The sequence below is a fragment of the Hyaena hyaena genome, unplaced genomic scaffold (genome assembly GCF_003009895.1).
Source record: "Hyaena hyaena isolate Hyena2069 unplaced genomic scaffold, ASM300989v1 scaffold_506, whole genome shotgun sequence".
Taxonomy (NCBI): domain Eukaryota; kingdom Metazoa; phylum Chordata; class Mammalia; order Carnivora; family Hyaenidae; genus Hyaena; species Hyaena hyaena.
Genome location: NW_024081138.1, coordinates 404,492 through 432,024, shown reverse-complemented (window position 1 = coordinate 432,024; position 27,533 = coordinate 404,492). Strand labels below are relative to the sequence as shown.

The window sequence follows — 27,533 nt, the reverse complement described above, 5'->3', positions numbered from 1 at the left end:
TGAAAGAGAATGACCTCCCTTTATTTACTACCTTCTACTCTTGAAAGTGAACATATTGTTTTCAAAATAAGAGAAAAAATACTCCTTCTATGCAAAGACCAATATTTTCTTACTAAGTTATTTTAATCAGTATCAAAGAAATCTAATAAGTAATTAATAAACAAATATTAAATAGCTCCTAAAATAATTTGATGTCATAAAAAACTAATTCTTAACTGGACGGTCTCGAGAAATTTAAATAAACAAGTGCAATTATAGCAATTCATCCAGAAGACATGGTAAATTAGTAGTGCCTTCATTATTTATAATCTCTGTTGCTTTGTAAAAATCCTAGCAATAATGGCAGGAGAGATCAAGCACCCAGGCTACCCAACTTTGGAAATGTTACAATTCTTACCTAATTTCTTTAAAAAATTTTTTTAATGTTTATTTATTTTGAGGGAGACAGAGCGTGAACAGAGGAGGAGCAGAGAGAGAGGGAGACACAGAATCTGAAGCAGGCTCCAGGCTCTGAGCTGTCAGCACAGAGCCCAACGCGGGGCTTGAACCCACAAACCATGAAATCATGACCTGAGCCCACGTCAGATACTTAACGGATTGAGCCACCCAGGTGCCCATTACCTAACTTCTTTATTATACCTAATGAGAAGAGACTGGCATTTGCTGAGGATTTATTATAAACCGGGTACTATGTTATGTACTTAATATCTATTTTTTTTGTTTCATTAATGCAAAAAGAAATATCTCCAATATCTCCTTAAGAAACAAGTAAACTAACTGTTAAGTTACTAATACCACTGTCAGTACTGAGTATCAATAAGAAATACCTTGTGGATTCATTTAGGAGGATGTGGAAAACTTGGAAACACTGTACTACTTAATGTGATCTGAAGCTTTTAAGTGACTGTCTGTTTTCTAAAGCGAAATCTCAGGCTTATCCTTAGCCTAACCCACAACTACTGCGTTGTCTCCTCCCGTTGCACAATTCTGTTTGGGTAAATGGAAACACTTTGAAAATGGCATTTTTGATCCTTTATCTCATAACATTTATGAACGGCATTATCAGGCTTTCCTTAATTCAGCCCATCACATACTAATCAATAGAAATGAAGCAAAAAATTGAAAATGCGGCAGCTATCACTGCAGTGCTAAGAAAATGAGGTGTTTTGTGGGTTGTGAAGTAAAATCAAACCAAGAGCAGTGAGTGATAACTAAAGTCTGTAAAACAGTTTCTCTCTTGACGTGATCTTTCTACCCACGCTGGGTAGAAACCAGTTGGGTTTCATTTGGCAAATACCGATACTGAAGTTGACTATTAAACAGCTGGCTCATTTGATGCTGATGTTAGTTAGTTCTTGTTCTGTTCATATGCATTTTTAAGTTGTCGTATGACTTTTAAATTTCTTTAAATAAACAACAATGAGTAACTAACCAAATAAGATAGAATCTATCTTCTACAATCTACAATCAATATCCACTTACTCATTTTAAAATTGGGAGTCGGGGCACCTGGGTGGCTCAGTCAGTTAAATGTCTCTTGACTTCGGCTCCGGTCATGATCTCTTGGTTCGTGGGTTCAAGACCTGTGTCAGGCTCTTCATTGACCGTGTGGAGCCTGCTTGGGGTTCTCTCTCTCTGGGTCTCTCCCTCTCTGCCTCTCCCCTGCTCTCTCTCTCTCTCAAAATAAATAAATAAACTTAAAACAGTAAATAAATAGATAAAATTAGAGTCAATCAAAACCTGTTTTCTAGACGATTTCATCCACAGAAAGAAATGTACAAAGGTCTTCGAACTACAAATGCTTTTTTCTAAATTTATTTCAGGAAGTTAAAATTAGTACTCTGATCAACAAATCTAAAACTCCCAATTTTAACTCTATCTAAAAAAATATTTCAAGGTCTAGACTCAAAGGAAACATGTTGCACATGGGCTACATTCATCTGCCCCTAACAGAACAGAAAACAGTAGCAGGATGGCTTTCTAACTTGAGAAACGAAAAAAGAATAAAAGCTAGTTAACTCGGTTACCAAGCTATAGAATACTACCTCTGTAGAACATTTTAAACATTTTCTTCAAAAGGCTTGAAAAGCTGTTCTTAGAATCTCCACATGGAGTCTGGAATGCTTTATCACATTGGTCAAACCAAGAAATTCATTATAGAAAAAATATAAATTTCTATTTCCATTGTAAAACATGGTTAAGGTTATAAAAATGACTCAGTGAGCCACCGTATGGAGTCCCTTTGCTGTTCCATTTGTGGGACCAGCAAATGTAGTATTGGGAATGGTTAAGAGTAAATGGCAAACGGATTTCTTTCCCTGAATGATTTACAAAGGATACAGCCTCTCCTGTCAAAATTAGAACATAATCTCTAGCTAGGATTTAAGACTTGCTAGTTAAAATTCACTGTAGAAGGCAGGAGTCCCTGCTCAAGGGTCCAAGAAGGTAGAGGCTGGGGTCCAAAATATATTTTCAATATTAAAAACAAAACTGACTAAAAGAAATAAAATATTTTTATCCTTCAAGCTCTAGTGATGTTAGAGAAGCTCTTAAAAATTAATGTCTATTAATTAATAATTAATAATAATAATTAATAAAAACGTTTACATTTTAAAATATTGGTTTACCCAGAAAGTTCACCCTAGGCTTATGATTTTCCTTTATCCCATGTATTCTCTCTGGATGGTTTTTATAAACAACTCTTTTAACTCCCAGTTACATGCCTATAATTTCCAAAATTTCATCCTGAGTTTAAAACCCTCTCCTTGGGGCGCCTGAGTGGCGCAGTCGGTTAAGCATCTGACTCTTGATTTCTACTCATGTCATGATCTCATGGTTCATGGGTTCAAATCTTGCCTTGGGCTCTGTGCTGACAGTATGAGCCTGCTTGGGATTCTCTCTCTCTCTCTGCCCCTCCCCTACTTGTGTGTGCACGCACACTCTCTCTATCTCAAAATAAATAAACAAAGTTGAAACAATTTTTAAAAATACAAATAAAACCCTTTCCCGACCTTCAGACTATCTGCCAGCCCCTTGTTACTCCAGGTGTGGTTTGCAGACTGGTTGCACTGAGGTCACTTGAGGGGATGATAGAAATATGGCCTGCTCAGGTCCTAGACCAGACTGACTGAATCAAAATCTGCATTTCAACAAGATTCCCCCAGGGACTCACATGCAGTGAAAGTCTGAGAAGCAGCGTACTAAGACATCTCTAGACCTCTTAGCTCAAAATGTCCTAAATATGGCAGATTGCATGCTCCTGAAGGTTAGAAAGGTCATCGTGATTAAGCCTCTATTTACGTAACAAGCTTATGTGATTACCTACATCATCATCTATGCCCGAACACCACAGAACCACTTGTTCCTGTGCCCGGCATCCTGTTTCCTTACCATCATGCCCTGGCACAGTTGACGGTTTGCCACTAACCCCCTTGCACTCAGGTCTCTATGTCTTAGAGCCAAGTGGCTGGAGGAAGTCTCGAAGAGCCCCAATCTGTGCACATTCCTCTCCCACCAACACTGGATTCAAGGTCCTCTTCTAGGCTCCTACACTGTTCACATTCTGCTACATAATGAAATTGTTTCTCTCTCATGAGCACTGAGAGCGCCCAAGGGCAGGAATCGTGTCCTATTTGGCCTGAAAGCCTTAGCGCCCAGTACCATGCGGAGATCATCTAGGGAACTCAAGGCATGTTTGTAGAATGGCTATTAAGCTAATAACCAAAACACCGAGTTTCTTTACTTGGGATTTCCTGCTGCTTAGAAGCTCTAAGAAACCAGAACTTAATATACTCAATTTGGTGGATAAAATCTTTCATAAAAAAGATCATCAGGGGAGATGATAAAAAGGGGTTTTTGCTCTTCCTGGCAAAACTTCTGAGGACTACTGGTCGGTGCCATGTTAATATTAACAAACAAGTTATGGCCAAATCAGTTACCCTTGGAATTTATGAGACTGGCCTAAAGACCAAAAAATTTTTTGGGGTGCCTGGGTGGCTCAGTTGGTTAAGCGTCCGACTTCAGCTCAGGTCATGATCTCATGGTTCGTGGGTTCAAGCCCTGCATCAGGCTGTGTGCTGACAGCTAGCTCAGAGCCTGGAGCCTGTTTCAGATTCTATTATCTCCCTTTGTCTGACCCTCCCCTGCCTACGCTCTTTCTCTCTCTCTCAGAAATAAATAAAACATTAAAAAAATTTTTTAAAAAGACCAAAAATTTTTTAAATCAATGGAACCCTATTTTTAAAGGGTTAGGTAGATTGATGACTCTGAACGGTTTCAGCTTTCTAACGAGTCAATGCTATTTTAATAACATTTACTATGTGGCATTCAATATCTTTTTTAGTCAGAACTGAAAAGTCTAATTCAAAATCTCTTAGAGTATTAGGGAAAAAAGTACATTTTCAAGACTAGAACAAAGATGCCTAACTTTTAATACAGAATGAATTCCCCCTTTTAAAACAGAATGAATTCCTCCAAATATAAGAATATGACCTAAATAATACATTTTTATTAAATTCTGAAGATTTCTCCAAAGAAATCTTGCAAAGGCAAGTCCAATGTAATTTTAGAACTAATGTGGAAAATTAACAGTGCAAGAACAATCCTCCCACATACTCCCCCTCACACACAAAAGGCAGAGATATTATTATAAAAATGTTTTCTATTGAAACAGGATTTCACTTATCACTTGAAAACATCACAAAAGTGGAGTGAATTAGGTATCTCTAACTTCCTAAGCAACTGTTCTGCTTTGAGTAACACTGCACGCAGGACAGAGCATGTACTGTCAGAACCATAAGTTCCTGTCAACTGGACCTGGGGCACACTGAGAGATCCACGAACCTAACAGGAGAGCACCAGCATTCGGTCAGGGTGGAGGAGGAGGCCTAAATAAGAGGCACATGGTCGTAGAGTTGCTTCTACATGTCTATATGAAAAATACTGAAGGTGGTCTGTCAGGGATATTAACAACTCAAAGGCAAAGATCGGCGGGGGGGGGGGGGGGGGGGGGGGGGGGGGAAGGAGAAGCACACCTGAATGAGGAAATGAATGAAAAGTATCTCCAGAGACCACAAAAAGACTTTCTTTCTTCTCCTTCTCAAAGCGAGTGGTCATTTCTTCCTGAGATGCCTCTTCATCTTCCCTTTCTTCATGAAGCCTTTTCATTCTTTCCATTAAGGCCTCTAGCTCGCTTAGAGAATCTACAATCTGAAGCCAGGTAAGATAATGTTGGGTGTTATTAAAAATTATTTTAGTACATGTCTCTGTCTCCCAATGTCACCTTATTATGTACAGTGGCACAGGCACAGTTTAGGTGGGTTTCTCACTAACTCCAAAGGAAATCAAATGATAGATTCAAACATTTTCAGAAGTATGATGTTTCTGCTTCAGTTGTAAACACAGAAAATGTATAAATATATTTAGTCTAGAATTCTAGCATTTGGTATATATTAAATTATAGTTAATTTTTAAAAATGAGGCAGCCTTATGATTTGTCATAATATCTATTTGCTTTAAAAGCCTCTTCAAGACAATTCAGAACTTAATGTACAGGTTACATTTTTACAGTAAGAAAAACTGTACAAAAATATTTCAAGTATATCCTGTATAGTCCAACAATGAATTCTTTTTTTTTTTTTTTAATTAAAAAAAGTTTTTCTTTTTTGACAATGAATTCTATCTAGATGTTTTTAACGTTGGGAAATTTAAAGGCAAAACAGTAAAGAAAAACAAAGTTCAGGAAACTGACCCCGAAGTTGCTGCCTGTAAGGGATGCATTCTCTATGTTGTTGTCATTAGCAAGATCACAAACACAGAAATTGTTGACTGATATTAGCCTGAATCCATTGGAGATTTCTGGATCTCTCTCTGGATTGATGCCACTCCCAAAAACAAAGCTTGCCAAAGCGTGATAATGTGTCAGTAGGACCACAGCATGTACCAGTTCGGGCAGAGACCAATTATTTTCTCCAGTTTTGACAAGTTTCTGAAATGAGAAAGCAAATCAGAGTAAAAATGAAAATCACATAATGATGCAAAGCAATTTTAGAAAAAAAGAAAAGTCCACCAAATTTTTATGTCCATTTATAGCAATCAAACACAAAACTCCCCTCTAAAAATGTTTCATATAATAAAGAGATGCCTTTGGCCAAACAATATTGCATTAAACTGTCAAACCTAACAATATAATTTTGTGGCAGATTCTTCTAAATCCCTTATATGTTCAATGGAACTTCTGCTTCCAAAACACTATGTTGTTTTCATGAGATATTTCAGAGAATCAAAGATCACTGAAGCTAGAAGAGACTTTAGGGATGATCTCGCAAAACCATTCATCTTAAGGTTTTTAGGTAAAGACTCTTCCCTTAAAAGTCACACAAAAAAACCCAATTCAGTAAGTCAACTTTGTTAGTCGTCTTTTAGATATCTTTCCTGATGGAGAAAGGCCCTAAGGCAGATGACAGAAACCATACCTCACTTCTGAATAAGAACTTCAAACGTTTCAGAGCACTGTTGCCTATGTTATTTTACTTGATCCTCCAGCTGAATGAGGGACTCACCAGTGAAGCCATTAAAAACAGTGATGCCTCCATCCCCATTTTCTCCCAGGGCCAATTCACCCATCAATCCATCGGGGATTCTTTCCCGATCAGGATTCTCCTCTCTTGCTTGGGGCACATGTGTGTGTCCTGCTGCTCCTCACACATCTATACTTTTCTTTAATTTTGCTCACTTCACAGGCAACCCCCCACCAACACCTCTTTTGCTTTACTCTCCATAAACCACACACACACGAAATTTAACCAAAGGCTAAGGGAAAAGAAAAGGAAGAATGAATCATATTCTAATCCTAATACAGCTTTTATGCATTTTCTTTTATTTTTATAAGTGTAATTATATAATCAGAATATATCTATTTTTCAGGCCCAACATTTTGACATGTTCAATTTTCAGACTACCCTGTCTTAACGTTAAGCATGGGCCATATATTTCATAGCAGGGAAATATGGAACTACTTCTCCATCTTCTAATATCCTGTCAGATATTCAAATTGCTTCAATATTTTGTGTGTGCGTATCTGTTATTATAAACAGCATCTTCATGCTATAGCTGTGTTCATATTCTAGAAACAACCCTTAATAGGATTTTTAGGGTAACTGTAATTTTAAGACTTTTGACAATTCTGCCAAAGAGCCTTCCAAAAGGATCGGTAGAATTTACAAGGCCTTTGTCAGTCTTCTCCAAGAATTATTAAACCTGAAAGGACAGACAGCCAACACTCATCATCTTGAATTTCTCATCTCACATTCAGTTCTGTTTCTTTAATTCATTAGAATCTGCTTTTTAAAGCAAGCTCCTGAAGCTACTTTCACTAAGGGCACATATGACCTCCAACAGGGCTATTTCTTTTTAGTACTTATCTCATATGATCTCTGTAGAATTTATATTTTTCTTACTTCCTCTCTTGAAATGAACCTCCCGTGACTTGAACAATTTCACTAATTTGTTTTGCACCCTTGCTACCCTGAGATTCATGTTTCCCCCAACTCCTCCCAGCCCCCTTCTCTTCCTGCTTGCCTCTGAAATGTTGGCTTGAGTCTCTTCTACTCATGATCTTCTTTCCTTGTGCAGTATCTCCCTAGAAGGATCGTTCATTCCATCAACTTGATCTTCGCTTATATGTAAATAACTATCTGATTTTATCTCTAATCTATCCTTTATCCTGAGTCACAGACCTGTATTTCTCTCAGTAACTTGACATCTCTACAGACTTCACAATCTTCCTTTCTCGGGGCTGTGTATGCTGTCCCACTCATGGCATTGCCTCTTGCCCAGCGAGAAAGGTAGAAACCTTACTTTTTCTCTCATCACACCCAGCTCATCCATCCTCACATTCTATGAGTCACCAAGCCCTGCTTCTTCTCATGCAGACCGCTTACCAACAGTCTGATCGCTCCTCTTTATCTCTCCATGGCTTAAAAAAAAATTATGTCTCAAGAGGACTACGGCAACAGCTTTATGACTGGCTCCCTGTGTCTAGCCTGTACCATTTATCATTTATCTTCTGCACCACCAACTACATCCACTCATATTACAACTCAGCTCAAGAACCTTTAATGGTGCTTAATTTTTTATCATACCGATTCCCAAAATCTTTTGATCACATACGCTTCTGACAGTAACAGTTGGAGGGCCCAGTCCTTGAGAATATGTACATTTACGTATAAATTAATACTAAAAGATACTTATAAAGTACATTTTATATAGATTAGTTTTACACATGTACTGTGATACTAGTAAAATATACAAATAGATAAATTTATTACGGTGAGAAGACATGTGTACACAGGTGCGCGCTCACACACAATTTACTAACATTTTGAAGGATTGCCTTGTGCACCCGCGAGGTGACATAACATAACTGGAGACACAGCTTTCTGAGGATAGAACATAAATTCTTTAGAACAAGATCCACTGCGTCATAACAACATGCTCCCAATTCTTTTCCTATGCCCACCTCACACAGCCTGCCCTTCATTCAGTAACCTGAAGCTGTTACCTGCTTTTCCAACATAAAATGTTTCCCACTCTGTTGTCTCTGGAATACTCTCCTCTACCCGAAAATTCCCACTTACTCTCCAAGACCTATCTCAAATGTTACCTCTTTCACGCAGCTTCCTGATCCCTTTCCTTTTAGTGATACCTTCATACACTCCAGTGCTGTGATCACTGTCATTACCTCTCTTTCTTTCTTCCCCTAGATTCCAAGCATGTTTAAGGGCAGGGTCTACCTTTTTAGACCCACCAAACCACATGGCACCAGGTCGTTAACACAGGACCTAAAAATGATTAATTCTTCTATCTAAGTAACATATTATCGAATCAGAACATAAACTTCAGGACAGCATTATGTTTTCACATGTTCCCAGACAGATATTCAAAAGCTAAGAGTAGAAAGATTGACAGAAGCTCAATTTGGTTTAAGTGGGCAAATAATTAACAAAAATGTAGTCTAATAGGAGTATCCAAAAAACTAGGGACATTTCTATACATTAGAAGCAGAGATTTCAAATACCTAAGACTTCTCTGATAGTAATTTAGATGACAGCTGCCACGTCTTGAATGGTTACCAAGTGACAAGCACAGTGCCAGGATATGGTGTAATGGCCTCACTCTAGCTTCTTTCCGCTACCAAGTGCTCTAGTCAATTACAACTCTATTTCTCATCTAAGCTTGCTCTTCCAGGGAGCATTTAAGTGTTGGCACCAGTTGGCAAATACTTTGTATCTGCAAAACTGTATTTTGCAAATCTTAAAATCATGAAATGTAAGAACTAAAAAAGGGCTTAGAACTCATTTAATCTAGGTCCCTCATTTTACAGATGGGGGAACTGAGGCCCACAGAAGCTAATTTGCGAAAGGTCACAAGCATGTGAGAACCCAGGTATCCTAAACTGCCAGTTTATTTTCTTTGTTCCACCTCTTGCTTGAAAACAGAAATCAACTTTTCTCATAGCCACTCACTAAAGTACCCTACAGATAACTATTGATTATCTAAAGAGGCTTATTCATCTGCACCTAAATTAAACTACAGACTTCCTTACATTTATCTCTTCTACATATTGGTATACTATTTTTAAGTTTCTAACGTGCAAGTATTTAAAACTAAGTCTTAACCAAACGTCCCCTCCAAAAACAAAACAGAAACAAAAGCAAAAAAAAAAAGCCCGTAGTTAGAATTATTAGTAAACTTTCTTACAACCCAGCACTCAGTACCTGAATGTGCTCTTTTGTGATGAGCCAGGGTCGGTGCGCTAGCAGCTTATTTATTTCATTAAGATTCTTCAGTCTTTGTGGTACGTATTCCAAACCATTCAACCACTCAGCAATCCCTCCTGTCTTTAAAAATTCATCCACGTGCATGTTTATTAAGTAAGAACACTGATGTCTAGCTGCAGCCTAAAACACAAAAAGAGTTAGTTGATAGAACTATCATGGAAGAAGTCTTATTCATTATTTCTAAACAAATAATTTATTTGGAGTTTAATAATTTTAATACCAATAATTCTTTTTTTTACAGATTCCTCCTCTTTCTAAAACTTCTATCATAATACTGCCATAGTTTCCTGAATCAATACACGAGGCTGATATCTGTATAAATGAACAATTGTCACCTGAAGGCAATTACTTCTTCATCCAGAAGCTGGTACACATCAACCTAGAATCCACTTTCTAGCTGTGTCAATAAAATACATGTCCGTTTCATTATGGTAAGTGACACAGGCTATATTCTATCTGAGACACAGTAAAAGCTCACTAACTTGTATTCCCCCTACTCAGAAGGTAGGCTAATTTGGGTGCCTCTCTTACCCCCGTATGATCACTGTGATTTCAGCCTTATCTGTGCACATCAGCCCTACTGAGATAAGCCTGAAGCTGGTGGACACTCTTCCTTCCCATGCAGTCAAAATCAGCCTTGACACCACCAATCTGGGAAATTGACGCAAAGCAGACTTTTCACAACTCTCTTCCCCAGGGCTGCCTCTCAGTATTGTTTGCTCGTTCTGTTTTCTGTATCTTGTTTATCTCTTAGTTTGTGATCATTCTAAATCTATCTTCGGCCCTTACTGACATCAGAACTGTAAGCTGGAATTAACAGTCTTGGGCATGTTCATCAGTCAACAGAACACAGAATGCTGCCCTTTTCTTGTTTAAAACTGCAGGGAGTGCAGAAACGAGATCATCATGTTAAAGCTGAGAGAAGCTAACCTGCTAATTCCCCAGCTGTTCTCCTAAACTCTCTCAACAAATGGCACTTGGGCCATGTCCCTTCTCTTTTTCTCCAGTGACAGTCCAACTGTAACACTGCTTCTTTCTACCCTTCTCCCTCCTGCTGCCCACCATCCCAGTTTATAATTCTCTCCCCGACCCCACTGAAACATGAACTAATTAACTAATCTGAACCAAGCACTGTACTGGCAGTGTTAGAATTCATTTAAGAATTCTCTTAACCACTGTCTCCACTGGTGCGGATACTTCCCTCTCCTTTGGCCACATCAGTGATATTCTTCACGTATTAAAGGACTAAACAGGATGTCACAAACAACCTATTTGATATTCATAATAAAAACAAGGTCTCAGGAGCAAAAACAAAACTTGTGGGCTATTAGGGCTATTATTGGACCCTGCAAGCCTCATTAATAAGAGCCTAAACGGATATTTAAATGAGAAATATTTAGCACATGAAGATGTTGAAAGCATTCAAAATGTAGCCAAGAGACGGTATCCGAAAAGCCACGGGCTTCTTCAATGCTTATTTTTACAAAATGATCCATAGCTCTGCACACACGGACACACACACACTAGTAGCATGGAGACGGAGTGGGTGAGGATGACGGCCCACGAATCAGGAGACGAATCAGGAGACGGGGACCCAACCGCACCATTATTGCGATGTAGTGCCGGTGTGGCAGAGGAAGGGGGCCGTCCATGCGCAGCATGTAGAACTGACTCCGCAGGAAAGACTCCAGGTACTGAGTGTGCAAACTCATGACCTGCGTGATGTTGTCCAGGCGACCGGATGTAGAATATTCTTCCACCAGAAAGTTAGTACGTTCATCCACTGTGTTTGCTTGGACAACCTTAACAGCCAAGAAACACACAAAATGATTACTGAGAACTCACATATCTTTTGTTTACCGAAATGATGCTACTATTGAAGCAAAGGAATGTTCCTTTGATATGAACAGACACTGAAATTATGCAGTTGCTCAGACTAGAAACAGAAATTAAAAAAAAAAAAAAAAAAGCACCACTCATTTTTGGCTCTGGGACCACCATTTATTAAACAACAAATGTCAAATTATCAAACATTATACACACGGCTATGAGGCTGGAGAAAAGAAGCTTCCATCTGCTGTGCCAGGCACATAGGCAAAATTTTCAGAGCCCATTTGCCTGGCCACTATTATACCAATTTGTGGTGAGGCAAAAGCAGCGGCATTTGATTCCTGTATTTACAATTTTATCTCAACAGCCTATAAAGATACTTAATCATATTATCTTAAGACAAATATTTTCAGTCTGATCTTTTGCTTGTTTTCCTTCAACATAAAATAAAAAGCTTTCTGAAGTTTTTTTAGGGACAAAGGAAAACACGATAATTTGTAGGAAAGTGTTAATTGAAAAATGAATAAGGACATTAGAATATGGTCATTCCTATTTTCAGCCTATTGTATTAATTACTACAAACAAGGTTAGTTATTAAAATGGACATGAAAAGAGCTTTCTCAAGAATAGATAATTCTATATAGCTTTATACATGATGACAGTTTGGGCATCACACCAAGAATTGGCTGTGAAGGTGCTAAGAGCTTATTAGCACCTTGTAGAAGGACCCAGCTCTGTGGGAATTAATGGACATGAGATGAATATTTCTATGATTGGTTCATTATGTATTGATATTTCAGAATTAGAGTTCTAGACTTAAGAATATATTCCTCATTTTAGATTCAAAATGAAAATTCGAGCTCATGAACCTAGTTAACAGCCCAGCACGGTCTGGAATCCAGATTTTTCTAAAGTCCAGAAAGACCCATACTGTGATTAGAAACTCTGTTTACTCTTTAGGGCTGGCTTCACAGTCTCTTCTGAAAAATAAGTACGAATTACACAAAGGCACTATTGACTGAGGAAAATGTAATCCCAAAGGAAATACAATGTTTGACAAGTCTGAACTGTGAAGAAATGTTAATTACAATGGCATAAAAAAGCAATTTCAGTTCAGCTAGTTATAAAAGCCACATACACTTTCACTTGCCCATTTCCCCACATTTTGTCAACTGCAGGGACCAAGTGATGTGAACAACAGTAGGATCTGGGTCAACCACGTGTCATTAAAAAGAGAAGATTTGTTGGTTTTGTTTTGCTTTCCCCAGCAGAGTTTCTTTTGTTTAACTGATGCCGAAGATATTAAGAGATGCAATAGGTCCTGAAAGCAGTGGTAGCTTCTGCAAACCAGATGACCTTCAGATACATAGCGTGAGCACAGCTGTTTCTGGAAGTCTTTATGTATATGAGGCAATCACTCTGCCAAGAGCAGCCCCTATGCTGTCCCAAGAAAATGGGCATCAGCACAGCTGTTTTTCTAATGTCTGGTCACCGTTAAGATCAGCTAGAGATGCTGAGTTCTCCAAACAGTACTGTTAACTTTCCTTTAACTTCCATCCAAATGGTAAGGTCACTAAAAAAGTAAAATGAAGATGAAGAAAAACCGACACTAGCAATGACCTGACATATATTCTTCTCTTCTGTTTGGACAATGCCCCACAGATAAGAGGTGCTCTGTAAATTGTTTTTGACTACTTTTAGAACAACACAGGAATAACGCTGGTGCTCTAGGATGAATGTTTTTGCAGTAAATAGTCAATTCGTATATACAATCGTATTCAAGTTAACAACTCCGTCAAACAGAGAAAAACTCCTCAATCAGTGGTTCTTAAACTTTTCTTAGCCTAAGTTTATATCTGAGAGGCATCTGGGAATCTAGGAAGTCCTGTACATTGCTATGATCTTTCATAGAGATGTGTATCCACAAAACAGGCACAAATCTTCTACTGGTTGTAATTTCCTTTGCATTATATTTTACAACCTCTCTTTCTTGCATTTACCATCTTGACTCTCCACACTCACCAAAGGTACAGCTTATACAGATTGTATTGACATTCTGCCCGGAGACTTAGAACCAAAACAAACAAACAAAAGAGTAATTGCTAATGATGTTAACAGCATGTTTGGTTTAATAGGTTTAGTTGGGAAACTCATATTGTCATTTCAAAATATTTATTTTCTTAACATTTATATAACCTATAATCACCATGAAACAATGGCCATCTGAAAACCCAAAAGCCTTCAGGTTCATATTAAACTTAATAAAAAAAAAATTTCGTTACTGTTAGCAGCTTTGTTCAGAAAAGTTGTATCTGAAATCAAATATGGTAAACTTTAATTTTTCTAATGTCTAGTACAACTAACTCTAAAATAAAAAGGCAGATTCTTTTACACATAAACTTTTAAGTGACATTCAAAAGAAAATCTCTCTGTGGTTCTCTGACATATAAGTAAGAAACAAGAGCAAAACACAGGTTTACTTCCATATTAAAAATGGAGAAGGGGCGCCTGGATGGCTCATTCGGTTGAGCGTCCAACTCTTAATCTTGGCTCAGATCATGATCTCACAGTTAGTGAGTTCAAGCCCCATGCTGGGCTCTGTGCTGACAGTGTGGAGCCTGCTTAGGAGTCTCTCTCTCTATCTCTCCCTCCTCCCCAATAAAAAAAACTCATAAAAACATTTTAAAAAATGGAAATATTCTTTGATAAAACTAAGTTGCCTTTTTGTGTGTCACATTTAATGTATTTTAACACAGATAAACTTACTTCCTTCTCTGGAATAAAGGCACTTGGTCCTCTTGTCAAGGGTTGAGATACTCTGATTCTTTTATCCTGTTTTTAAAAGAAAAGTTTTATGTATTAATGATAACTTTTTAAGGAAAGTTAAATTGGTACAAATTTATTGCTGAGGTACTCAAGCAAATTGAATAAATAAATAGAATTATGTAAAATCAAAATAAGAAATTAAGTCTCAGATCACAGAAAACCCAGCAATTGCACTACTGAGTATTTACCCAAAGAATACAAGAACACTAATTCAGAGGGAGGCATGCACCCCAATGTTTATAGCACCAGTATTTATAATAGCCAAGAAGATATGGAAGCAGCCCCAGTGTCTATCCATTGATGAATGGACACAAAAGAAGTGAGATATCTCATTGTGTGTATGTATATGTTTATATACACGTATATATACAATACATGGAATACACCGGATACAATGGAATAGCATTCAGCCATAAAAAAGAACGAAGTCTTGGCATTTGCAACACCATGAATAGACCCAAAGAGTACAATGCTAAGCTAAATAAATCAGTTAGAGAAAGACAAATAGCAGATGATTCCACTCATATGTGGAATTTAAGAAACAAAACAAAACATGCAAAAGGAAAAAAATTAGAGAGAGACAAAACAAGAAACACTCTTAACTATAGAGAACAGGTGATGGAGATTAAGGAGGGCACTTGAGATGAGCACTGGGTGATGTATGGAAGAGCTGAATCACTACAGTGTACACCTGAAACTAATATGAAAACCGTATTTAACTAACTGGAATCAAAATAAAAACTTAAAAAGAAAGATAATGGGGCAAGCTCATACCCTAGTGCCGGATACACAGTAGGCTTCTGAAATTTTATTTCCCTCTGTCATATCTAATAGCACCAGAGACTTTTAGCCTATTTTTGATATGACTGAAAACTGTCAATCTCCCTCATAAAATCATTATCTAATATTAATTACACTAGCTCAGTGTTACACCTCAATCAAATCTACAGGAAAGGTTGAATACAGAAGATTACTTGCAACTCCTCAAAGCAATGACCTGACCTTTGTTTTTTTTTCCTGAATAAAATAGGAACAAACAGATCCAAGATAAAGTTTTGAGGCTTTAAGAAAAAATGTGACACTTGGAGAAGTGGAGGTTCACTTAATCCAAGAAATGGAGACTACAGCAATGCTTAGTGCTCCACCTGCTACTCTGCTGAGAAGGAACTGTAGACTGCCAATGTCGTGTCTCAGTGCTAGAGGTTTTCTAGTTTAAATGTTTTTGCTGTTAAAAACATTTTTAATTAAAAATATATTTTGGATATCCCTGTTTAAGTGTGATATCCACAAAGCCACAAATAGTTCAATCAGGTAGTAACTTCTCTGCAGGCATGCTGACGAGCAGAAATAGTCAGAGGGAGGCTCTCAAGTCTTTAGAAGTCCTCAGCCAGGAGGAGAGAGAGTAGAGCCACTTAATTTTCTATAATAAAAGCAATATTCTAAAGTTCTAAAAAAGAAGCCCTCTACAACCATAACTATGCTTACACCATACACAAAATGTCTCAATATGGATTAAAGGTTTGACTGTAAGGGTGCCTGGGTGGCTTAGTTGGTTGAGCATCTGACTCTAGATTTTGGCTCAGATCATGATCCCAGGGTTGTGGTACTGAGCTCCCTCTTTCTCTGCCTCTCCCCTGATTGCAGGAGCGCTCTCTCTCAAAAATGAATAATAAACTTAAAAAAAAATAGAACTACCATATGATCTAGCCATCCTACTTCTGTGTATTTATCTGAAGAAAATGGAAACACTAATTTGGAAATATATATACACCTCTATGTTTATTGCAGCATTATAACACAATGATCAAGATACAGAAATAATCTAAGTATTCATGAATGGATGAATGAATAAAGAAGATGTAAAATACTGTATACAACAATGAAATACCCTTCAGCCATAAAAAAGGAACCTTTCCATTTGTGACAACATGAATAGACCTTTAGGGTATTATGCCAAGAGGCATAACTTAGATAAATACTGTATGATTTCACTACATGTGGAATCTAAATGATAAAACAAATGAACACACAAAACCAAACTCCTAGATAGAGAAAATCAATTGGTGACTACCAGAGGGGAGAAGGGTGGAGAGGTGGGCAAAGTGGTGAAGAAGATAAAGAGGTACTAACTCCTAGTTATAAAACGAGTAAGTCACAGGGATGCAATGTGCAGCATGGTGACTACAGTCAATAATATCATATAGCAAATTGGAAAGTTGCTAAGAAAGTAATTCTTAAAATGTTCTCATCACAAGGCCAAAAAACGTGGGACTCTGCATGGTAACAGATGGTAAGTAGACTTTTGCAATGTATGTGAGCATCAAATCATTTTGTTGTACACCTGAAACTAACATAAGGTATGTCAAGTGTACTTCAATACAAACCAAAGAGGGACTATGCCACGGTTGGCAAAGATTACAAAGACTGCGTGGGAAACCAAACATGAGAACAGAGGTCTACTGGGAAGGAGGATTAAGCTTTAGGTGCCCCTAGGTCCTCCTCAGGAAACTTCTAAACTGAGGAATCCACTCTAAACAGTTCCTTATCCAAGGATGGCAATATCTATTTCATGTGACTCATCTCCTGGCCACAGCAGACTAGACCAATCAACACAGAGGCTTCACGTGCAGCCTATGGGTGCCTTGATGGAAACATTCTGCCCAAACAGAACTGAGGGTAATCAGCTGGTAAGATCTCTAGGTAAGATCCTAGAGTTACTAGACGTGGATGAAAGTAATGCACTCTAACAGAGAGAAGAGCAACGAAATAGCACTCAGAAGCAGAGGCAAAGAACACAATAAGGAAGCATTAGAATAGGCAACAGTAGTTACCTGCTTTGAAGGAGAACAGCACTAGAGCTTCTATGAAGTCACTAGAGGAAGTCAAGTCTAATCGTGGGCTCTCCTGTGTCTTTTTCTGCCTCCTCCTGCCCTCTCTGTCCCTCCATGAGGTAACCAGAAACTTTTTTTATTCCTTACAATCAGAGAGCCTACCAAACACAAAGTAGTTAATCAAATCCCTTACTTCAATAAGCAGCAGTTACAAAACAAACTGGCAAAAGTAGACGGCTAGGCATTCAATAAGTTTTTGAGAAGCTAATCAGATACTGGGATAGGCCAGGGCCTACAGGGAAAGTGAAACAAAAAGGGTCCCTGCCCTCATGAGCCTGGCACACAATCCCCATCAATTTTCAGAATCGTATCGAAATAAATATGTTAAATAATGATCATCTAAACCTGCTCAAGTTTCCGAAAGGCATCTAGTTGTATTTATCTAGTAATGCAAATATATCTCAGCCTACTGGTCAAATACACTAGAGGACTCCATGTAAAAAGGAGTAATTTAGAATTTTTAATATTGGTATTTCCTGTCTACATCAACCACAATCTAGTTTTATGCAGAAAAATAATTTAAAAGAAAATAACAGACTTCTTCCCTCTGCTAGCTTCTGCAAGTTATAGAAAACAAAATTTCAAATACTCTCTTTATAATACAGCCTAATTCAGTCATACGTGAAAAGCAATTTCCTTGATGACTAATCATTTCAAATGAAAAAGCAGTTAAGAGGACCAATCACAGATTTGAAGAGGAAAATGCCAGTGGAGAGATGAGTGGAGGTTTTTAGGTCGTTTATAAATAATATGTAAAATTCAAAGAAAATATAGGGAAGGAAAAATAAACTAAAAGCATACAAAGGGACTTTGGGAGACAAAGAATGCTTTATTACTAATATGACTGGTTTATAAAAATCACTATGTGAGACATTTATCGAGTGGATTTGTCTCTACATGTGTGAAATTGTTATTTTGCCCACAAAATATTTTCTGGAACAGCAGATGTTTAAATCAGAAATATATCTTCATTACATATGGAACTGCACACTGCTGCACTTAAAAAGAATGTAGCATCTCTTAGTTTTGGCCAACTGATAAGAAGCAGCTGAAAACTTCATTCGCTCACTTAGTCAGCACACATGCATTGAGCATTTACAATGTGCTAGGCGCAACGGGGAGAGAACACAAGGGTTAGACTGGCAGAAACGCATACAGCTCCGGCATATGACAGATCTCAGAGCAGGTACATACACACGGTGATGTGGGAAGACGTCATTTTAGTAATTACCACTTAGTCACTTCCCTTTTGTTGAACATTAAGTTATGCACCGCTTTCACTACTATAAATAATGCTATGATGAGTATTTTACAAAGAGATTTGAGAGCAGACTTTGTGGTATTTAGGACAGGTTCTTTAGGAGGAATTGTGGATGTGGATTCACTGGGTTTGAGATCATAAATATCTTTAAAGTTCTGGCTGCGTACTGCAAAGATGCTAACAAAAATGTTTTACGAAATGGAGCCTGGGTGGCGGTCTGCTAAGCTGACAGGCCCTGCACTCACAGTGTGGAGCCTGCTTGACACTCTCCCCCCACTCTGCCCCTCCCTGCTCATGCTCTATGTGTCAAAAATAAAGTTTATATCACAACAACAACAACAAACGTCCAGGACTGACTTCCTACCTCATTCATACCCCGATGAACTTTTCTGAAGTCCCTAGACCTGTGTTGCCTTGTAAGGTGGTCATCAGCCACATGACTACATCTAAATTAATTAAAACTAAAGTTAAAAGTATGGTTCCTCAATCATGCCAGTCACATTTCACGTGCCCATGGCTACTGTAAAGGACAGTGCAGACATTCCTGTGTGCCAAGCCAGAAGGTTCTACCAGATAGCACTGCTCTAGACTCATTTTTTTTTTTAAATCACATCTTAAGATTTTTAAGGTCTTTTTGAAATGAAAAATGATTTCTCTGCTGAGCTATCTGTTTGATGATCACACCTCCTCAATCCCATAACCAAGCATTTTAACATAATGGCAGAAATGCTCTTAACCAAATTAAGAGTGAATCCAGATAAGGACAATTCAGCAAAAACCAACAAACAAAATTGGTCAGTTCCAAGAATCGTTGTCTCAATTTCTGTTTATATTACATACAGTCTCCAGAAAACTAAAAATTGTTTCTCCCTTTCAAAAAATTTTGTTTCAAAAGACACACATGACATCGTATCTACCCTCTTAACAAATCAGGTACAGTATTGTGAACTGTAAGTACAATGTTATACGACAGACGTCTAGGACTTTTTTTCTCTTGCATAACTGAAACTTTATACCCAATGAACAGCTCCGCTTTTCCCTCACTGCACCCCACCCCCCCAGCCCTTGGCAACCACTACTTTTGTCCTTTTCATGTAAGCACGCTCTTCAGATCCCAGCTGAGATGCTTACATAATGGCCAGCTTTCTTGCCTCCTTGCACAATTCAGATCGGTCTCCTGTTCAGTTCCACCCTTGGTTGCTTCTGTAATGCTGGATCACCTGATCTACCTAGTCTTTGACCAATTTTATACTTTTCCTAGACATCCCCTGCATTTCTTTCATGACTATTTATTCTCTCAAGTGAGTATTCTTTTCCAGGGTTACATCTTCCTTACATCAAACAAAATTTACTGAACGGTGTGACAGCCACTGAAATGGGGAGAAGACAGTGGAGAGAAAAGGGCATGTTGAATGAAAATGAACAAGCCATCCAACTGACTCCTGAGTCTTGTACCTGGCTCAGAGCTAGCTCTTCTCTGCCCTTCAGTGTGGCTTTGGGGCATCCTGAACCCAAGTAGTTTGTACTATTTTCACCTTAAAACCAAGTTTGAAACTAATCTTCTATGCCAAACCCACTATCCCTTCTCACTTTCCTGTCTGAGTTATAAAATCACTGCAATGCACCAGTAGCCCTGGCTCCGATTCAGGGTTATCTTTGACACTTAATCCTAGGAGTCTGCATTCAAACACTCGCCAAATCTAACTGCCTTTTCCCAACAAAATCTTTAAGTCATCCTCTCCACAGACCCTCCTCAGCCATTAAGAGTTGGGAAATAGTTTCCTCTCACAAATGAGAATAATGTCACTTCGAGGTCTTAGCCTTCCCTCTTATCGGGAGGCTTTGAGAACACAGCACATAAAAAATGCAAAGCACAGGGCACCTGGGGGGTGCAGCCAGTTAAGCATCTGACTCTTGATTTCAGTTCAGGTCATGATCTCATAGTTTGTGAGTTCGAGCCCTGTGTCCAACCTGGCATCGAGCCCCACACTGACAGTACCAGCACAGAGCCTGCTTGGGATTCTCTGTCTCTCTTTCTCTTTCTCAAAAATAAACATCTTTTAAAAATGCAAAGCATTGGGGCGCCTGGGTGGCTCAGTTGGTTAAGCATCCGACTTCGGCTCAGGTCATGATCTCACGGTTCGTGGGTTCGAGCCCTGCATCAGGCTCTGTGCTGACAGCTAGCTCAGAGCTTGGAGCCTGTTTCAGATTCTGTATCTCCCTCTCTCTGACCCTCCCCTGCTCATGCTGTCTCTCTTTCTCTCTCTCTCAGAAATAAATAAAACATTAAAAATATTTTAAAAATGCAAAGCACAATACAAAATAAGGTCTTACTTTTATTTTTCTTCTGCCGATTTTCCCTAATGTAAAACAAAACAAAACACCCAAACTAGAATAGCTACATTTTCTCAACAGATGCTGCTCTAGAAGAAGAATTAATGGGTTGTTCTAGAAGTGAAACTGCAACTGCATTAATTTTGAGAACGGTGCCACATTTTCCTCTTTCTAAGTATAAAGCTAGTATCTTATTCTGTAGAAACAAATGGTGTTGTTCGTACTAGCGACTCTTGTGCGATGACCTTGTTGTTTCTATGAACATCTAAAATCCCAGGGCACCTGTCTTGCTCAGTTGGTGGAGCATGTGACTCATGATCTTGGGGTTGTGGGTTTGAGCCTCATGTTGGGTGTAAAAAAATAAACAAATATAAGGACAATCTAAAATCCCCAAACAAGCCCTTAAGGGTTTTGAAGCTGAACTGTCCATTACAGCAGCCACTAGTCACACGTGGCAATTTAATTTAAATTTAAGTTAACATTAAGTAAAGTTAAAAATTTAGTGCCTTAATTGCACTGGTCACATCTGAGGGTGTACAACAGTCACACGTTGCTAATGAGTGTCACGCTGTACAATGCCAATCTAGATTTTTCTAATCATCGCCAAAGGGTCTATGGTACAGCATTGCTGCATAGCATCAATTAGCCCTGATTTTAGCAACTGGGATGCTGCAAAAATACAAACTGGTTAAAATTTCAGCATGAACATAAGCATTAATAAACACATATCACGTGTTACAGTCACTTTATGGAAATCAAATAAAAGTTGACTTGCATATTAAAACTGGAAAACCAAAAAATTAACTATAACAGCAGAAAAGTCAGAAGATCCCATTCTCTGGAGTCTTAATGTGATGACAGTGTTCAAATTGCTAAATAAAAAGAAGAAAGGCTCTAAAATAGTGACTTTAGTGTTAAAAAATCAAAGGGTACAGAAAATTTTAAGAAACTTTAGACAACCGTAAATATAATTTGCTTTGCTTTCAAATGCCTTAGCAGTCACAGGGTTTGTTTACATTTTTTTCCACAAAACTCTGTAATTTCAATCAAGGGAAAAAAACCGAGTTTATAACTAGGAACTGATATTCTCTCTCTTAGTTCTATGTGTTTTAAGATTGTTTTACAAGGGTTTTAAGGTCAAGAATGCTACCAGAAGGAAAGTTTTTTTTCCCCAGGTATGTCACTATAGCTGAAAGAAATTATGCTTGACATTCATCAGCAGATATTATGCTTATTAAGTAATAATCTGCTACAAAACACTGAAAGGATGAAGATTAATTATATTTAGAAAGCTTCTTTTGACTGTAACAGCCAAGCAGTTTACCAGATAATTTTATATATATAAATCAATCCCAACAGGAAATTAAGACACTTAGAAGTTAGGAATTTTTAAAATTATGAGTGTTTAGAGGCAATCAACAAATTGGCCCTAAAAAGCCGATAACCCAGGGAATTAATTTCTGCACTTCCTGCTCCTAAATACTTTCAATTAATTTTTACCTATCTCACCAGTTTATAATGGAAAAGCAAAACACATACACATTCTATTTATTAAAACGTAAAAACCGCTTATGACTTTATCTCTATAGGACAGCAAAATACTGAGTAATATGTACAATTAATTTTTTACATAGAGACACTTAAAGAAGACACTTTTTATTTTTAATATCTTCAACATATAAAAATTATGGCAGGAGCACCTGGATGGCTCATTCGGTTAAGTGCCCAACTCTTGATCTCAGCTCAGGTCATGATCTCACAGTCTGTGAGACCGAGCCCTGCATCAGGCTCACACTGACAGCCAGAGCCTGCTTGGGATTCTTTGTCTCCCTCTTCCTTTCTCTCTCCCAAAATAAATAAATAAACTTAATACAAAATTTAAAAATTATGGCAAAACAGAGACTTGACTCTCCAGAGCATGCTAATCCCACAGTTTTTAAAGATATCCTGAGAAGGTAGTTTAATTCCTTTAATGTTATTCTTTTAACACATGACAGTAACAAAAACATCTTACATATGACACACATGCCCCAAACAAAGTTTTTAAGTGTGACTGTAATTATCAATACAAATAGTACATTTTGGTTGTTGAATCTCTTTTCTTTACAGACGTTTCACTTTGGCACAAACCACTGCAAAAAGGGCAGAGATGGACAGGTGGCTCGATGCTATGAAATAATGCTGATGCCATCTTTTTATTCCTTGGCAGACAATTTCAGGAATAATGGCTGACTTTATAGAAACTGATGACATTACATATTTCAGAGGAAAAGGGCAAATGGAGAGGAAGAGAGGCAAAAACTCTCTCTGTTCATACCTTAATGAGGACAGAACAGGCTTCAAGATGAACTATAATAGACTGGTAATTTTACAGTCAACTCAAATTTAAATTTCTGTAATGACCTGGAATATACCTTATGTTCCCACCACTCCAAATGGTCTAAAAGACAATTTAACAACATTGTGACTTCTCCTACATTAGATTAAAATATGTATTAGCCTTCATGATATTGCAGTAATGGAGATCTAAGGTTATTTTGTGAGAAAAGATATGGAAGCAGAAAATGGCAATGGCATCAAGGGGGGAAATCCCACCAACATCTGTCCTATTCCTTGGAGCTAGGGGTGGTGCAAAGAACCACTGGGCATCAGGAGCCCAGGCAGGCATCGTAGGGTGTTGCAGAAATGCAATGACACTCCAAAGAACACTTCAAATGCCCCTTCACAGGTGGGGTATCCTGCCTCATTCTCAGGGCTTGGGCCCAAGAGTGGACTCCTTTGATCTGATCTAGTAAAACAAAGCCTATCAAGCCCTTCCGGCAACAGTAGCTCCAACCCTGGGTAGAATCACTGGAAGAACAATGCAAAGACCTTGGTGACTGTGAACTTCAGCATTAACAACACACATGATCAAAATTTTAACTTGCAGTCTCATAACACTTCCACCAAAAGCAACGCACTCATCAAGTGCATTTGTCTCGGTGATGTCTTTACCTCCTCCTGCCCTTACTAAGCTGTCCGCTCCAGGTGGGCACAGAAAGTGCTTTGTTCATCTTTGAGGATTTCATCTTAATACAGAATATGGTGTGAGGGAAACGTCTGGTTCATTTCTGGAAGTTTGATGTAAGGATCATTTAAATAGCAGTATTTATCTATTTCATTTTTCAAAAAAGGAGCTCCAAGAAATAATGAGACACCATGATTGAGCAATTCTCATTTAAAAAATTAAAAACCTTGGTATGCCAAAGTAGTAGGACCCATTTGGTAAATCTGTTTTACCAACTGTGGGCCTAAAGACAGACAGACTCACATTATTATTACTATTCTTAAACTATTAAGAACTATTATTACTCATCTAGTATTATTTATTACTAGCAGAAGTCAGTAATAAAGTAGCAGATGTATTTAAGTATGCAAAGATGAATACGTCTCATCTCACCAATAATTAAACACGTATATCCAGCTAATAAGTTAAATCTGCACTGCAGAATCGCTGAATTTCTAAATGAAAAAATTTCTGAATGTTGGCTAGTACAAAATCTCTTAAATTTTACTCATTAGAACACACGGTGAACACTTGTGCAAAGTGCAGGCAAATTTTTCTTTTTTCATACTGACTACAGAATAGCAAACTTGTAAAAAATAAAGGACCCCTAGCAAGCACCCTGTACAACCACAGAGTGGCACAAATTTACAAAGGTGGAAATATTAAAAATAAATCTGAAGCTAGGACAGTCTTTAAACTGTACAAGTAACATCATACTACTAGGTAATCCTTTAAATTGGAAGTAAATCTAAAAATCATGTTCATGTCCAAGGCCATCCAGAGGTGAGCAACAAAGAGCACACTTCCTTTTCCATGCTCCATGTAATGCCACAGAGTAGCATAAATCTATTAAGTTAGATTCGCCTATGAATTAAAAATCAGTAGTTCTAATATGGCAAGTCTTTTCTGTATTCTGTGGAACTTCGATATATTTGAACCAGCATTCCCTAAGACACTGCCTTCCCTTTTTTATGTCTATTGAAACACTACCCATCCCTTGAGGCATTAAGACCCGGCTCAAATACTGTCTCTTTTGGGCACCCCTCCATTCCTACCAATTCCCAAACCTTGCTATGAATTTAAACTTGTTCTTCTTAAGATTCACAATTTTGTTCCTCTTATAGCTACTAATGTATATCATTATCTTATTACTCCTCTCAAACAATAAATAAGTGCCTTAAAGAGCAGGATCAATTTCTGATGCAACATCTGTAGTTTTACAGCATAACAACATGAAAATAATAGTACTCATTCATTTGTTGAACTGAACTAAGGAGACAGGAGTCTGGTACAGGCTCTTCCATCCTTTTTCTCTTCCTTCAACAGGGCAAGAGCATCCTGTGGACTTGAGGCCATTCTCTGTATTCTTATTGAGAAACAAGAAGTTAAACAAATAAACACAGTCCTGGATATCAATCCATTACCTTCCTTGTACCCTCTAGGTTCCCTATGTGACACTTTTCCCATTTATTTATTTCTGAGAGAGAGAAAGACAGCATGAGCAGGGCAGGGTCAGAGAGAGAGGGAGACACAGAATCTGAAGACAGGCTCCAGGCTCTGAGCTGTCAGCACAGAGCCCGACGCAGGGCTTGAACTCATGAACCATGAGATCATGACCTGAGCCAAAGTTGGATGCTTAACTGACTGAGCCATCCAGGTGCCCCTGTTTATTTTCTTATACTGATAAAACAAGCAATATCTGCAATTTCCTATGATTTGTAATATTTTCCAGAAATCAGGAATAATAGTATTACATACTATGACACTAATCTTGAACAACAAAGGCTCCTGTGTAAGTTTTTCAGTGTTGAACACTTTTTTTAAGAGATGCAGAACTATGAAACATATGTGTTGAATATGCTATTAAAAGTCTGGGCTAAAGCCCATGAAAATGGGAGAGAGAGAGGCATCTGGGTGGCTCAGTCAGTTGACACCTGGGTGGGCTCAGTCAGTTGAGTATCCAACTCTTGATTTCAGCTCAGGTCATGATCCCGAAGTCATGGGATTGAGCTTTGTATGGAGCCTGCTTGAGATACTCTCTCTCCCTCTCTCTCTCTCTCTCAAAAAAAAAAAAAAAGTAAATAAAATAAATTAAAATATAAAAGATATCTTTAAAAAAAAGAAAATGAAAAGAGAACTATTACTCTTTGTATCTGAGACAATGTGAATCTGCAATAACTACTGAACTCAATACTTCCCCATTAACATATAGACAATATGCTTTTCTACCACTGATTATAGGATTGCTCCCCAAGCCCCTCAAAAGTATGAAGAGCTTTACTTCTCTACAGTTTTTAAAGTTTTGTATTGTGTAATAATAAAAACTCTTCTTGATTTTAGAAAGATTTACTACTAAAATTATGTCCTAATTAGATTAAAGGAAATTAAAATTGGGAATTTTAGAAAGTAAGACTTCTATTAGAGACAGTTACACTTGCATAATATTCTGATAATAATCAGTATATGGTCAATAGTACTAGTCTTTTGGAGAAACAAAAAATAATACGCTGTGAATGTAGTTCCCTTGATGTATGAGGGAAACAAAGTTGTTGTTGTTTTTAATGTTCGCTTATTTATTTTGAGAGAGAGCAAGCGGGGGGGAGCAGACAGAGAAGGAGAGAGAATCCCAATCAGGCTCTACGCTGTCAGCACAGAGCCTGACAATGGGCTCAATCCCACAAACCACGAGATCATGACCTAAGCTGAAACTAAGAGTCAGATGCTTAATCTACTGAGCCACCCAGGTGCCCCAACTATTTAACACATAGTTTTAAATCAAACTTCTATACTCAGCATCCACTGCCTAGGTTGTAAGAAAATCAAAAGGCCTTTATGTTAGCCTACTGGAACACAAAATGCCAGGCCAGTTTCCAGATCTTTCAAGCCACAGTGACTAACAAAATTCAGATCACTTGCTTTGCTTAGAGGAATCAAAGGAAGAAAACATTACAGTTGATGTCTAGAGATTCACAAAAAGTAAGCATTTTAACTATTTGAAAACCAATACTCCTTTACACACCGAGTAGTCAAAAATAGCAAGAACTCATGCTGTACTTTGAACTGAGAAAATACCTTTCACCCAGCCTTCCAGGAACAACAGCTGAGGCAATGAAAATCAATGCTTGATTTTACACTGAATTACATTCAACTTCAGTTTTAATGAAATTTAAAAGAAAAACAGAAGTTTTTGCTTAGTTTTCAAAAGAACTGTTATGCTTTAATTTTTGCCCTGAATAGAAAATCTGATCTGTAAATTCTCATTAACTGCATTTCTGTTCTAAGTTGTTGACCCCTAAGTCTATAAACAGAGGACTACGAAACTGTGCTTTAATATACACAAGGGAGGCTTAACACCTATCGTAATTTCAATGAAAACCATTCATCATTATGCTCATTTAAATGGATGGTTCACAAACTTTCTGATGTCAGGACCTCTTTAGGTTAAAATGATCGACCTCAAACGTAAGTAATATCTATCAATAATCAAAATTTAAGAAATTAAAACA

At 37.9% G+C, this 27,533-nt stretch overlaps 1 protein-coding gene across 2 annotated transcripts in view; it reads right to left on the bottom strand.

Moving 5' to 3' along the window:
* Positions 1-27,533, bottom strand: part of SESN3 (sestrin 3) — a 73,210-nt gene that overhangs the window by 14,784 nt on the left and 30,893 nt on the right. For both annotated transcript variants that reach the window (XR_005532236.1, XM_039254994.1), the window contains exons 2-6: positions 14,436-14,501; positions 11,444-11,641; positions 9,777-9,959; positions 5,750-5,986; positions 5,034-5,208 (exon numbers count right to left, since the gene is read on the bottom strand). Coding sequence is in view for 1 of the 2 variants with exons in the window: in XM_039254994.1 (XP_039110925.1) it covers positions 5,034-5,208; positions 5,750-5,986; positions 9,777-9,959; positions 11,444-11,641; positions 14,436-14,501 (859 nt within the window). In the remaining variant the exon portion in view is untranslated. The remainder of the gene's footprint in view (positions 1-5,033; positions 5,209-5,749; positions 5,987-9,776; positions 9,960-11,443; positions 11,642-14,435; positions 14,502-27,533) is intronic.